Source organism: Amphiprion ocellaris, chromosome 5, assembly GCF_022539595.1.
Source record: "Amphiprion ocellaris isolate individual 3 ecotype Okinawa chromosome 5, ASM2253959v1, whole genome shotgun sequence".
NCBI lineage: Eukaryota > Metazoa > Chordata > Actinopteri > Pomacentridae > Amphiprion > Amphiprion ocellaris.
The window spans coordinates 9547956-9561043 of record NC_072770.1 but is presented as its reverse complement, the minus strand read 5'-3'; the positions used below and the strand labels follow the sequence as shown (position 1 = coordinate 9561043).

General features: G+C 38.3%; 1 protein-coding gene across 1 annotated transcript in view; it reads right to left on the bottom strand.

Moving 5' to 3' along the window:
* The window catches only part of rims4 (regulating synaptic membrane exocytosis 4), a 56696-nt gene that overhangs the window by 16331 nt on the left and 27277 nt on the right, over window positions 1-13088 (bottom strand). The window contains exons 2-3 of the mRNA XM_023276023.3: window positions 10849-10993; window positions 723-835 (exon numbers count right to left, since the gene is read on the bottom strand). Coding sequence (XP_023131791.1) covers window positions 723-835; window positions 10849-10993 — 258 coding nt within the window. The remainder of the gene's footprint in view (window positions 1-722; window positions 836-10848; window positions 10994-13088) is intronic.

The window sequence follows — 13088 nt, the reverse complement described above, 5'->3', positions numbered from 1 at the left end:
GCTTTGACCTCCTTCCGCTACATCAAGCAGTAGATGAAGCAATCAATATACAATCAGCTGTCTAGCCTCTTTAACTAACTATTTTAGTTTTTTTGGTGCAGTCTCAGCACTGTCATTAACTTCAATCTGTTCATCCCCAACTTAACATTACTGCATTTATCATGTAGAAAATGAAAGATCTTCTTCATTTCACTTATTGAATAATAGTTTCAGCTAAATGCCCACCAAAAATGACACATACATTCCTCTGAAAGTGACAGAGCACAGATGACAGCCAAGTTATTCTGGGTTCTCTGAAATTATATAACGTTGGACTGGACAGCAGGTTTGGAGTGGAGCTGGTCCAGTCAGTGTCACTGTTGTCAGGCCAAGGACAGCGTCTGACTGCCAGCAAGGAAACTGACCCACTTACAGTAGATCACTGCTGCAGAGGATGGACTACATACAGTATATCCACCATATACAGCCTGGAAATGAATGAATGCAAAAGGGGGGCAATAAGAAAAACAGTAAGACACCGCTCTGACTTATGAGGAAGTTATTTGCCGATGTGAAATGATTTCAGCAGTGTGTGGGCCCGGTTTTATTAGAGGATTTCCTGGGATGATTTAAGTTTTTAATCTCCAGATATATAAATATGGAAGAAAGCGAATGTGACTTTTAAGTAGAGTCTTTGGAGGCAATAGCTGAGCTGCAGGGAGTAAATTTCTGTCGTCTCTCACCCATGGACGTCGTCGCCAGCGTCTGTCGCCCGACAAACTGCGCCGGTCCCATCCCATCCAGGAAGTCGCTGAACTGGGCGTCCGACGCCAGACACATGCCGCTGTAGTTCAGGCTGCGGAGACGAAGTGACGGATGGTTAAACATGACCAGACAGTTCTCAAAGCAGTTCAATTAGTGGGAGAAAGTGAGTCAGACACTGGAAGATAATTACACAATGCAAGAGAAGGGAAACAGACTCCAGACAAAAACAGTCTAGGGGAAGTTAGGAGATAGTGGAAGAGAGAGAGAGAAAAAAAACAAGAATAAAAAAAGGACAGATAACTGGAAGTCATTTATCACTTCGGTTTCGGCTTAGTTCAACTCCCAAAATTCAAATTGGCTCCCTGAAACTGAAAAACTACTCAGGGTGTTGGCTCTGAAGTTTGACCCTGTATGTCCTTATTTTCTGTGTTTGTGTGCAAAGGAATCAGCATGGAGTGCTTTGGTGGCCCACTGCCAGGTGCTATAACCAAGTGTGTGTTTGATCTTTATTCATCCCTGCTCTGATGAGACTACTTAGCTGCACATTTAAGGAAACAGGTGTATTATTTTTTAAACCTTTCCAGATGGACTGCAACCTAAATTACCCAGCAACGTTGTCTTCAAAGTGAAATGGAGGGGGGGGGAACTTTAAAATATTTAGTAACTATTATAGTTATAGTTATTATTATAACTATTATTCCAACAAAGGTGCACTACCGTCCAAAAAAAAAGTTGCACACTCTAATATTTCATTGAATCACCTTTAGCTCTGAGAACGACACATGTTCACTGTAGCATCGTTTCAATAAGCTACTGCAATGTCACAGCATTTAATGTCCAGAGTAATTTTCTACTAAGATCTTGTATTAATGATGGGAGAGTCGGACAAAGTCTTCTCCAAATCATCCCAAAGATTCTCAATGGGGCTGAGGTCTGGACTCTGTGGAGGACAATCCATGTGTGAAAATGACGTCTCATGCTCCCTGATCCACTCAGTCACAATGTGAGCCCCATGAATCCTGGCATCGTCATCTTGAAACATGCCCATGACATCATGGAAGAAAAACTCCATTGATGGAAAGACCTGGTCATTCAGTATATTCAGGTAGTCAGCTGACCTCATTCTTTGGGAACATAATGTTGCTGAACCTGACCAGCCCCAGATCATAACCCTAACCCCCACAGACTTGTAGGTACTAACCATGATAGGTGCATCACTTCATCATCCTCTCTTCTTACTCTGATGCCCCCATCACTTTGGAACAGGGTAAATCTGGACTCATCAGATCACATGACCTTCTTTCATTGCTCCAGAGTCCAATCTTTATGCTACCTAGCAAACTGAAGCCTTTTTTTTTCTGATTAGCCTTACTGATCAGTGGTTTTCTTAGAGCTACAGCTGTTTAGTCTCAATCCCCGGAGTTCACCTCGTAGTGAACCGTAATTTGTGAACCGTGAGTTCTACTGTTGATGTTCTACAATCATCTAAGAGTTTGTTCTGACCACATTTGTTCCTTGAACATGAAGGTTCACCACTATCCTTCAGGTTTTAATAATGTGTTGGACGGTTCTTAACCTGATTTTAGTAGTTTCATCTCCTTAGTTGTTTTCTTTGCTTGATCCAGGCCAATAATTTGACCCTTCTGAGAAAGATTAGCATCTTTTCCATGACCACAGGATATGTCTTCCAACATGGTTGTTTAATTAATGAGAAGCTTCTCACTGCATCAGCTAGGGTTAAAGAAGTTGTTGTTGTGCTGAAATATATTCATCACTGCAGTGATTATCAGTGGAAGGCTCTTACCTATTTGCTTAGTTAAATCCAAGTGCCTACTTTTTTTGGACGGACAGTGTATAAATATTTAACATTAACTCCAGAGTGAGCAGTAAAACACTCATTAGTCGCTACAAAATCATTTATAAGGTGGTCTTCCTGTACGATGAACACAATCACTTATCTTAGATTAGTGCATTCATGCAGATGTCAGCAGATATTAATGCACAGATATATAGCAGTGAGAACATTATGATACATGTAATTAATAAATCAACATGTTGGAGACATTCTAATGAGGTAAAAGCCTTTTGTGAGCGATGCATGTGCGTGCATGTGCACACGCAGCGAGCGCTGACATGCAATAAGTCAGGCAACATTAGCCGAGTGGGTATTACTGGGTGATAAAATCCTGAGCTTTAGATTATAATGTTAGTGTGCAGGGCACATCGGAGGATTACGCTGCTGTTTCACAGAAATATGACGCTCGATGTAAACTGCATGCCGTAGTCAGAGGACATGCTGGATATATTATACAGGTTTAAGATTGCATACGTTTCAGTTTTTATGATTATTTTGTGATGAGCTATAACTCAGAACGACAAGATTGTTCATCATGATGGATGAAGATGAAAAGTTTAGAATTATGGAAATATAAATCAGCGAAGGTAAAGATTAGTCCTGCATTTTAGTTGATTTTTATTAAATAAAGCAATGAAACTGAAAAATATGTCTTGTCTGTATGATTTGTTATAGGAGGCCTCCAGAGCTAAAAGAATAATCAGCTGAATTGAATTTTTCATCTTGTTAATAGGCGGTTGAATGCAGTCTAATACAAGAACTCTCCAGCTGCAGTACATAAACAGTGCTGCTCCTTAACCACAAACAGCACAATGAGAGTTGTATTCTGTCCTTCTTCCATCAGTCCATCTATTAACATGTTATCTATACCATTTAAATATATACTGGAGATTATTTTTCACAAATATGGAGACTTTAGGCATTGAAAGTGCACCTTTACCACTAAAAATACTTTTTTTCTATATCCATTTGAAAACACGAAACTCTTTATGAAATTATAAAGATAGTTTTGAGTGGTAAAGCTCAACCAGCATAAAAATGAAGCTTATGCATGAATTTCTCAGATGTGATTATTCATTAAATGTAGCTGCAGTCTGAATTATGTGCATCTAACAGGACTGACCTGAGCTTTGGTCTAAGCTGAGGAAAAGGTTGTTGTTTGAGTAAATAGCAAAGATGTAAACCTGTTTGCAGATATTTTTTTAAGTATAATTTTAAGTCCTTCGAGTACCTAAACACAAACATAACGGCCTCACAGTTTAGTGTTTTCGTAAAAAAGGCTACTTTGGGCTTTTTTATGAGTTTCTGTCCAGACTTGACATTTTATCATTTGAATATAAAATGCCATCATTTCATAATTTTATCCTAATTTGTTAGTTCCATTTATTGTCTTTTTTTAAAAATTCTTGCAACTGTCCGTTAAATTCAATCACAAACAAACATATCAAACTTGCCACGGACACCTGTCACCGCCATGCAGACAATTCTGTCATAGTTAGTGAATGAATTTTCACATTGTGGCCAAAAAATGTGTTTTGTGTGGTCACAGTGACCTTTGCCTTTTGGCCAAAACATAATCGTTTCATCTATGGGTTCAGGTAAATATTTTTGCCAGAGATATTATAGTCATGACAATCGAACAAATAAACAGACATAATGCCAGCGGTCTGAGCATAAAATTGTATTCTCAGTTAAATTTCTCAGATTACGACCAAAAATGCTTCCAGTAAAGACACACAGACACAAAAACATTTCCTCATTATGCTGATAATACACAGTCAGGTCCATAAATATTTGGACATTGACCCAATTCTTACAATTGCATCTCTTTTCACCGCCGCAATGGACTTGAAATGAAACAAGATGTCTTTAAGTGCAGATTTGCAGCTTTAATTTGAAGCTATTTACATCCAGATTAGGTGAACGGTGGAGAATAACAACACATTTTATATCTGCCCTCCCCCTTTTTAAGGGACCAAAAGTAACTGGACAAACTAACATAAGCATAAATCAAATTGTCACTTTTAATATTTGGTTGTTTGGAACCCACAGATGTCACCAGATGCTGGGTTTGGTCCCTGGTGATGCTCCAGGCTTCTACTGCTGCTCTACTTCCTGCTTGTTCTTGGGGCATTTTCCCCTCCGTTTTGTCTTCAGGAAGTGAAATACATGCTCAGTTGGTTTCATTTCAAACCCATTGTGGTGGTGTACAGAGCCGAAATGCTGAAAATTGTGTATGGCCCTGACTGTATAATTTAGATAGCATTACCTTCCTTTTAAAACTCCTCTTAGGTTCATTTCTCAGGAAAAATGCTCCTGGGTCACGTTTAAATTATCCAAAAGTGTCAGGAACCAAAAAAAAAAAAAAAAAAAAAAAAAAAAAAATCCCAATAAACATTGTTTATATCTCATTATTATCATTAGTAACCATTAGTAACCATTAGTAACCATTTTAACAATATTTAGTGCAGTGGTGTTCTTTACCTCTCACAGGTCATGGTTCAATGAGGATAATTCACTCGTTTTTCATTTTAAAAATGCATGTTAAAAACTTTTTTAAAAATGTGTATTTGAAAGACCTACATATAAAATACAATAGTTTTACAGGCCATTGATTTTTTTTAAAATTTTATTTTACATTTAGAATTTTTTTTTTATTTCATGGAGTTGATAAATTAACAAGGCACTCTTCTGTCTGCTCAGGGTGGGTTTGAAAATATATAAAACAAGGCATTTTCATTTTATATGTTGGTTACATTTGTTAAGACAAGCAGAAGAAATTTAAATTGGAAAAAATACTTTTCATATTTTTTGGATTTTATTTATTTTTTTACTTTAAAATGGGTCAATTTGGTGATATTTGCTGCTTTAAAACAGTACTACATACATTTTCGAAGCTTGAATATCTGCCATTATCATTAATGTAAACTTCAGACGTGCTGCAAAAGAATTTAAAGCCTCACAGTGCAGATGAAGCAGCAAGCTAATCGAAGGCCTTAACGAATAATTAGTGGGAGAAATGGGAATCAATTAATATTTTACTACTTGAAACTCTGTTCAATTCAATAATTTCAAACCAACAAGCCTTCTTTAAAAGAGAGATTCACATAATGTAATAATGCTAACAGTAACACAAACACAAAAAAAATCATTTAGCTCCATCACCACCATCACCACACACACACACACACACGTTTGTTGGATCCAGAATTGCTCCGACCATAAATCAATAAGCTCATAAGTGTGATTGGATGGTGTTAGCTAACAAAGTGCTTATTCATGGCTGTGCAAACGCAGGCACGGAGCTTTTCAATCAGCAGCCGGAGCCAAACAGTTAACGGAAAAACGGAAACGGAGACAGACAGGAAGACAAGCAGCAGTTTGCTGCTGATGATTTAAGTGATGCAGTGGTGCAGCTGGTTTAATGATTCAACTGTAGCTCCCCTCTGTGGAGCGACGCTCGTAGCTGGAAGCATGCACAGATTTTAACCACTTAGCTCGTCTTTCTGGCAAAATCTATATTTTATATTGCACAGTTGGGGCAAACTCAAAGAGGATGTAAAATAAAAAGTGCAACTAAAGGGAAGAGAGATACATTACTGTTCAAAAGTTTGGGGTCGCTTAGAAATGTCCTTATTTTTAAAGAACAATTTTTTTCAATGAATATGACATTAAACTAATCAAACATACAGTCTAGACATTGTTAATGTGGTAAAGGACTATTCTAGTTGGAAACGACTGATTTTTAATGGAATATCTCCATAGAGGTACAGAGGAACATTTCCAGCAACCATCACTCCTGTGTTCTAATGCTACATTGTGTTAGCTCATGGTGTTGAAATGCTAACTGATGATTAGAAAACCCTTGTGCAGTTAAGTTAGCACATGAATAAAAGTGTGAGTTTTCATGGAAAACATGAAATTGTCTGGGTGACCCCAAACTTTTGAATGGTAATGTACATGAGTGCATTAAGTCTGTCAGAGTTGAGTTGCACCTTTTAATCTCTGACAATTTGCTCCATAGCTGTGATCCAAAGTAATTAAATGGAGTTGTATTCCCTGGAGCAGCAACAAGAGATCTGACACATGTTGAACTTACAAGCTATTTTAGTGGTTTGCAACAAACTGAAATGGGGTTACATGCACTTGCAGTGTTTTTTTTTTTCTTGAATATGAAGCTTCTACTGTCAAATGAATGGATGGACCAACACCGCTCTCCCAATGTAAAACAGTAAAACCAAAATATCTCAGAAATGGGCGATGACATCTTGCACTAGTATCCTTATTTGCAACCAGAGGCCTAGCTGGACTGTTGTGAAACATCTTTTTTTCTTCTTGCATAATTAAGTAATTCATATGTTTTTTTAATCTAGCTGGTCACATATCAGCTACTTTTACCCATGGTCTGTGGATGCTGTTAGCTTGCTAGCTATGATTAATTAATTTGATAATTAGAATAAACCTTCAAAATTCAAACTTAATGTACCAAAACAGCTGCAAACATCCCCCCAGATACCTCAGCTAGTGCAGTGTACTGCACAACAACTCATGTAGTGGGTTGAAACACAACAATAAATCTCACGGTTAAGGAAAGAAACAGTCCACTGCTGCTGTCAATCATAGTGAAATACAGTTTACCCCTTTTAAAGCATCACTTAGAAACACATTTGTTGGACAAATGCAACATTAATATGAGAAGAAATTTAACTGAAGTCCACATAAATGTATATATTTTTAGTTTGGTTCTTGTAGCATCAGCATCACCAGGGTGATCTAGTTGTTTTCATGTCATGTCATCGATCTTTATAATCAGTGTCTGAAACCATAATTCATGTCCTGTGTCTTGTGTATGCATCTGAGGCAACAAAAATAATATTCACCCAAGACCACAGTCCTTCCTGAACCTTAACATTATGATGTGATTGTTTGAATGCAACCACAAGTCAACTCTTATTGCTCATAGTGGTTGTTGTAGACACCAACATCCTGGCAGACACTTAGAAATAAACAGATGTGTTATTAATTAGCAATGCTTCGAAGCCAGGAGGCATTAAGTTTGCTTCAAAGCACGTTTGCATTTTCAAATTAGTATCATATAGACGTTAAAAGACAGAGACGCAATGACTAAACAAAAAAATATCTGCGTTTTAAAAGTGAGAGGAGTAAATACTGGAGTGTTTAAATAAGTTTCATTTTTCCTCTTCTTTCTTGTTCTTATTTTTTTAATATCTGTGCCTCTGATGCCTCCTCATTAATTTTCCCTTAGTTTGTTTACATGTGCATTCATATTCTGAAAATGAACTTCGTTCCGATGAAGACCTCAGTCCAGATGTGGTGTACACAGCTGTATGTACCATTCAAAAGTTTGGGGTCACTTAGAAATGTCCTTATTTTTTTAAAGAAAAGCATTTTTTTTTAAATGAAGATAACATTAAATGAATCAGAAATACAGTCTAGACATTGTTAATGTGGGAAATGACTATTCTAGCTGGAAACGGCTGATTTTTAATGGAAATGAACGGTACGCCACCAGTCAAAAGTTTGGGGTCACCCAGGCAATTTCATGTTTTCCATGAAAACTCACACTTTCATTCATGTACTAACATAATTGCACCATGGTTTTCTAATCATCAATTAGCCTTTCAACACCATTAGCTAACACAATGTAGCATTAAATCACAGGAGTGATGGTTGCTGGAAATGTTCCTCTGTACCTCTATGGTGATATTCCATTAAAAATCAGCTGTTTCCATCTAGAATAGTCATTTACCACATTAGCAATGTCTAGACTGGATTTATCATTCATTTAATGTTATCTTCATTGAAAAAAATGCCTTTCTTTCAAAAAATAAGGACATTTATAAGTGACCCCAAACTTTTGAATGACAGTGTATGTAGATTCTCTATGGAACCTCTCCAACATAAAAAAGCATGTGGTGTTGCTGCTACAAAATAAATAAGCTATCGTCATCATATTTCAGCTACCTTTCTCTTTCTTTCGTATTCGATGCAAACTAACCCGTGTTTTCCTGCAGCAGCTCATAAACAAAATATCTGCATATTCCAAATGTAAGTGGAAAATTAATATGCATGCAAACACACTCAATGATGCAATCATCTCCTCTCTCCCAGGCTCTACCTCTGCTTGTGTTCCTCCCTCCTCTGTTCCTCTTTAAACCCTCCCAGCACACATCAGTCTGTCTGTCTGCCGTGTCTCGTTACGTAACTGTTGGAATTCGAGCTGGTAGCCAGGTTGGCACTGATCTGCATGTGTCCGTGTGCGAGTGTTCAGTAGTACTACAGTATTATTGCTGATGTCATAGGTGCTTTTCCACTGACTGTATGTTCTCTGTCCTGCATGAAAAAACCCTGCTGTTAGATGGATGATAGAAACACTAACATGAGGCATGTAAGGTAGAAAATGATGTGGAAATGAAAAGGAAAGAGAGCAGCTAGTGTGTTAACCTCCACTAATGCCAAGCAACTCTCCAAATATCACTCCTGTCGCTTCTGTTATGAGACAAACTGAATTTGCTTCCTTGCTAAGGTTGCTCTTTGGTATTTAAATCAAGTCTGTGGTGAATTTATAGTTTAAAGCATAAACAGACTAATGCCACGCATCAAAGATTAATTCAAAAAGCCAATTATCACTTTAAATGTGCTGCAAAGAAGCAGGTAAACGTTCATGCAGGCCCAACAAACATAAATACAGAACATCCGAAATACTGTAACCATTTGAAAAATCCAGATTCCATCTCAACAAGCGGATGCGTTGCATTTGAAAACCCTCCTTTTAACGTAGCTTTAAAGGAGCTATAGCTGAAATTGGTGATGCACTGGCACAGATAGACTACACAATCACATTGGGCAAACTAAGAGATGCCTGGCGGGAGGATCTGGGATGGATATGATGGAAGATCAGCGGAGAAAAGCCCAAGAACTGTTTGTACCAGACATGGATTGCTGCGGTTCAAGATATTACACAGGCTGCACCCATAAAAATATGAAACACTGCCATTTGTTTCCAATAATAAATTCATCCTGCAGTTGATGTAACAGGAATTAGCTTCATTACCACAAGTTTTGAACATTTTGAACTATCCATCCATTATCTGTACACCACTTAATCCTCATTAGGGTCATATGGGGCTGGAGTCTATCCCAGCTGACTTAGGGTGAAGGCAGGGGACACCCTGGACAGGTCACCAGTCTATCACAGAGCTACACATAGTGACAAACAATCACTCTCACATTCACACCTACGGACAATTTAGAGTTACCAGTTAACCTCAGCATGTTTTCAGACTGTGGGAGGAAGCTGGAGTATCTGGAGAAAACCCACGCATGCACAGGGAGAAAATGCAAACTCCATGCAGAAAGATCCCAGGAAAGCCGGGACGCAAACCGGGAATCTTCCAGCTGCAAGGCAAAAGTGCTAACCACCAAGCTACTGTGCAGCCCATTTTGAACTATTTCACTAAATTGATTCAGAATGTCTGACATACTAGACCTTGTTAGCACAAAACAGATTTTGTTAAATTTGAGACAGAAACAGTCTTTATGTATAATATATTATATATGTATTTGATGTGGCAACCTGCACTACCACTCAAAAGTTTGAGGTCACTTAGAAATTTCCTTATTTTTCAAAGAAAAGCAATTTTTTCAATGAAGATGACATTAAATTAATCAGAAATACAGTCTTATTAATATGTATTGTATGTAAGCTGCTGAACACTTAAATTTCCCTCAGGATTAATAAAGTATCTATCTATCTATCTATCTATCTATCTATCTATCTATCTATCTATCTATCTATCTATCTATCTATCTATCTATCTATCTATCTACCTGTCTGTCTGTCTGTCTGTCTGTCTGTCTGTCTGTCTATCTATCTATCTATCTATCTATCTATCTGAATAAAAGTGTGAGTTTTCATGGAAAACATGAAATTGCCTGGGTGACCCCAAACTTTTGAATGGTAGTGTATTTCAACAAGACAAACACATAACTGGTATTTGATAGCATGATGATGTTTATGGTGATATTTGTTCGTGTGGTTGTTTTTCTGTGTTTTTTTTCTTTGCATTTACATAAGTATCAAAACAATACCCTGCTTAGACTGGCATTCATAAGCAGAATGTGTTGAGGAACTTTGCAAAACTTTGCCCAGAATGCGATTAACTACTTGATTTTGAATCGGGGCCGAACAGTATTTGTGTTAAACTGGAGCAGGGTTTGGTACTCACTTCCCCTCTGAGCCGTAGCTGTTCATGCTGTCCTCTATGGACTCGTGGCTGGCCTGGCGGACGGTCCGACTGGGCATCTCCACAGCCAGGCCCGTCTCCGTGCTCCTCTGGATGCCTCCCTTCAGCTTCCTGCCATCTGTATCCACTGCAGGGAAACACACACAAATAGATCCTGAATTCAACTGAACACAGTACAGAGCCTGCAAAAGATTTGGAAAGTGTTGGACGAGCCTTTCATTGATCATAGTTGTCTGGGTGCCTGGATATGTACTGTTTGTACTGCTACTGTTAGCCAGTTCAGCTCAGTTACAGATATTTATTGACAAAATCAGCATAAAAACACAAAACAAACGTTAAAAGCCAACAACACAAACCATGTTAAATGGATATGTTATATCCCAACACTGCCACAACAGGACACTGTTCTCAGTTGGATCACTTTGTGCTAAGGATGGCACCAGATATGCAGAAAAACACTGAAAATAAGAAGCATAATACTTTTGATTCTGGTTGTTCTGCAAATCTCTTACAACAATCTGAAAATAAGCTATAAAATAAGCGCAGTTTGTATTTTAATTAAATGATTTTCTTTTCTTTCTTTTTTGCACATTTTGTCTGACCTTTTTAGCGTAGATTAGCTAAGTTAGCTAAGTTAATTTTATAGCAGAAATTTAACAATAATCCACATTTTGTCTTAATAACGTGAAAATGAGAAAGGATCTCGTCTTCTGTATCTGTACAAGTGTGTGCAAATAAACTTTCTTTTGATTGCTATAAGACTTTTTCTATTTTTTTTGCAGAATTGCTTTAATTTTTCTAGTGAAAATGTAAAAAAAAAATATATCTTTCTTTTCACATTGAAGAAAATTTAAGATAGGGATCTCTTTTCCTACATCTGCAAAATGCCTTTCCTGGATCAGTACTGCACATACAGCAATAGTAGTGTTGTTGCACATGTTCACAGACATTATTTTCGTGGTAAATCTGCACAAAAGCACCAACGCAAAAAGCCAAATGTACCTTATTGTGTCTCACATCTGACAGGGCACTGCTTGGACAAAGATAGTGACAAGAAAAAACAACATGCTGTGTTTAACACGTGTCCGGAAATAAACTATAAAATGACTGCTGTTGGTTTGTGATTGGCATTTTGGTAATATGATTTTCTTCTAGTTTCAGTTGCAGTAATTCAACTAAATCATCTTTTTGCTTTTTGCCTGGAAACACCAAAAAAGAAGAGGACCTTTATTTTGCATCTGCACCATTTCCTCTCATCTGTTTACGTGTTTGTCCCGCTGTGACCCCATCAGTATCAGAAGAAGGACGAACACCAAGATGAGAAATCACTTTAACAAGGCCAAGGACAAAAGCACTCGATTCCTCCTTAGAGCAGGGACATACATCTTGTTGCAAAACAGACCACAAAATCGATGCACGGCGCACTTTATGGGACCTATCTCTGGCTTCAAGGTGTCCTGAGTGTGTGTGTGTGTGTGTGTGCGTGTTGATGGCGGTGAAGTTTATAATGAAGTGCTCGAGCAGGAGGTCGTTGCCCTTGTTTTTAGGACAGGACAGGAAAGATGTTTTCCTTTTAACAGTGAGGGCACCCACAGGAACACACACAAAGGCAAACGCACACAAAAGCAGAACCAAACCCATGTGACGGTGTTTTTTCTGTGAAATTGTAATGCTAGTAATTTTCATAAGCACGCTTACAGTGTTTGTCTTTTTTTCCTGATTGAATAAAACCGATGAAATGAGTGGATAAAGTGCAAAATCAATCAAATAAAATGCACCGGAATGGCTAAAAGGAAATGCTTTAGGAAGCGGAGCACATCCACACACACACACACACACACACACACACACACACACACACACACACACACGAGTGCAGAGCTACTGTATGAAGTTAGTTCTGCAGTTATTAAAGAGCGACCTAGAATGGTGCTATTTCTATCGCGTTCATGTGGGACGGGACGTTGGCAGATTTGGGTTACTGTTTCTGCTTCCCGACTGGTTCCATATGATCTGACGTGTTAGTCCACAGAAGCGCTGTCACACATTAACGCTGCTGTCAGTACAGGCCACTGCAAAGGTCCAGGTGGCTGTAATTTAGTCGGCGAGGGAGGTTTTCGAGTGTTTGTGATGTATCCGATGCCCTTTTTTGTGCACCAGCTTCCCCTCCGCCTGGCCTCTTCTACTTCTGCTTTTAGCGCTGCCTCCGGAGGACAGTTGTG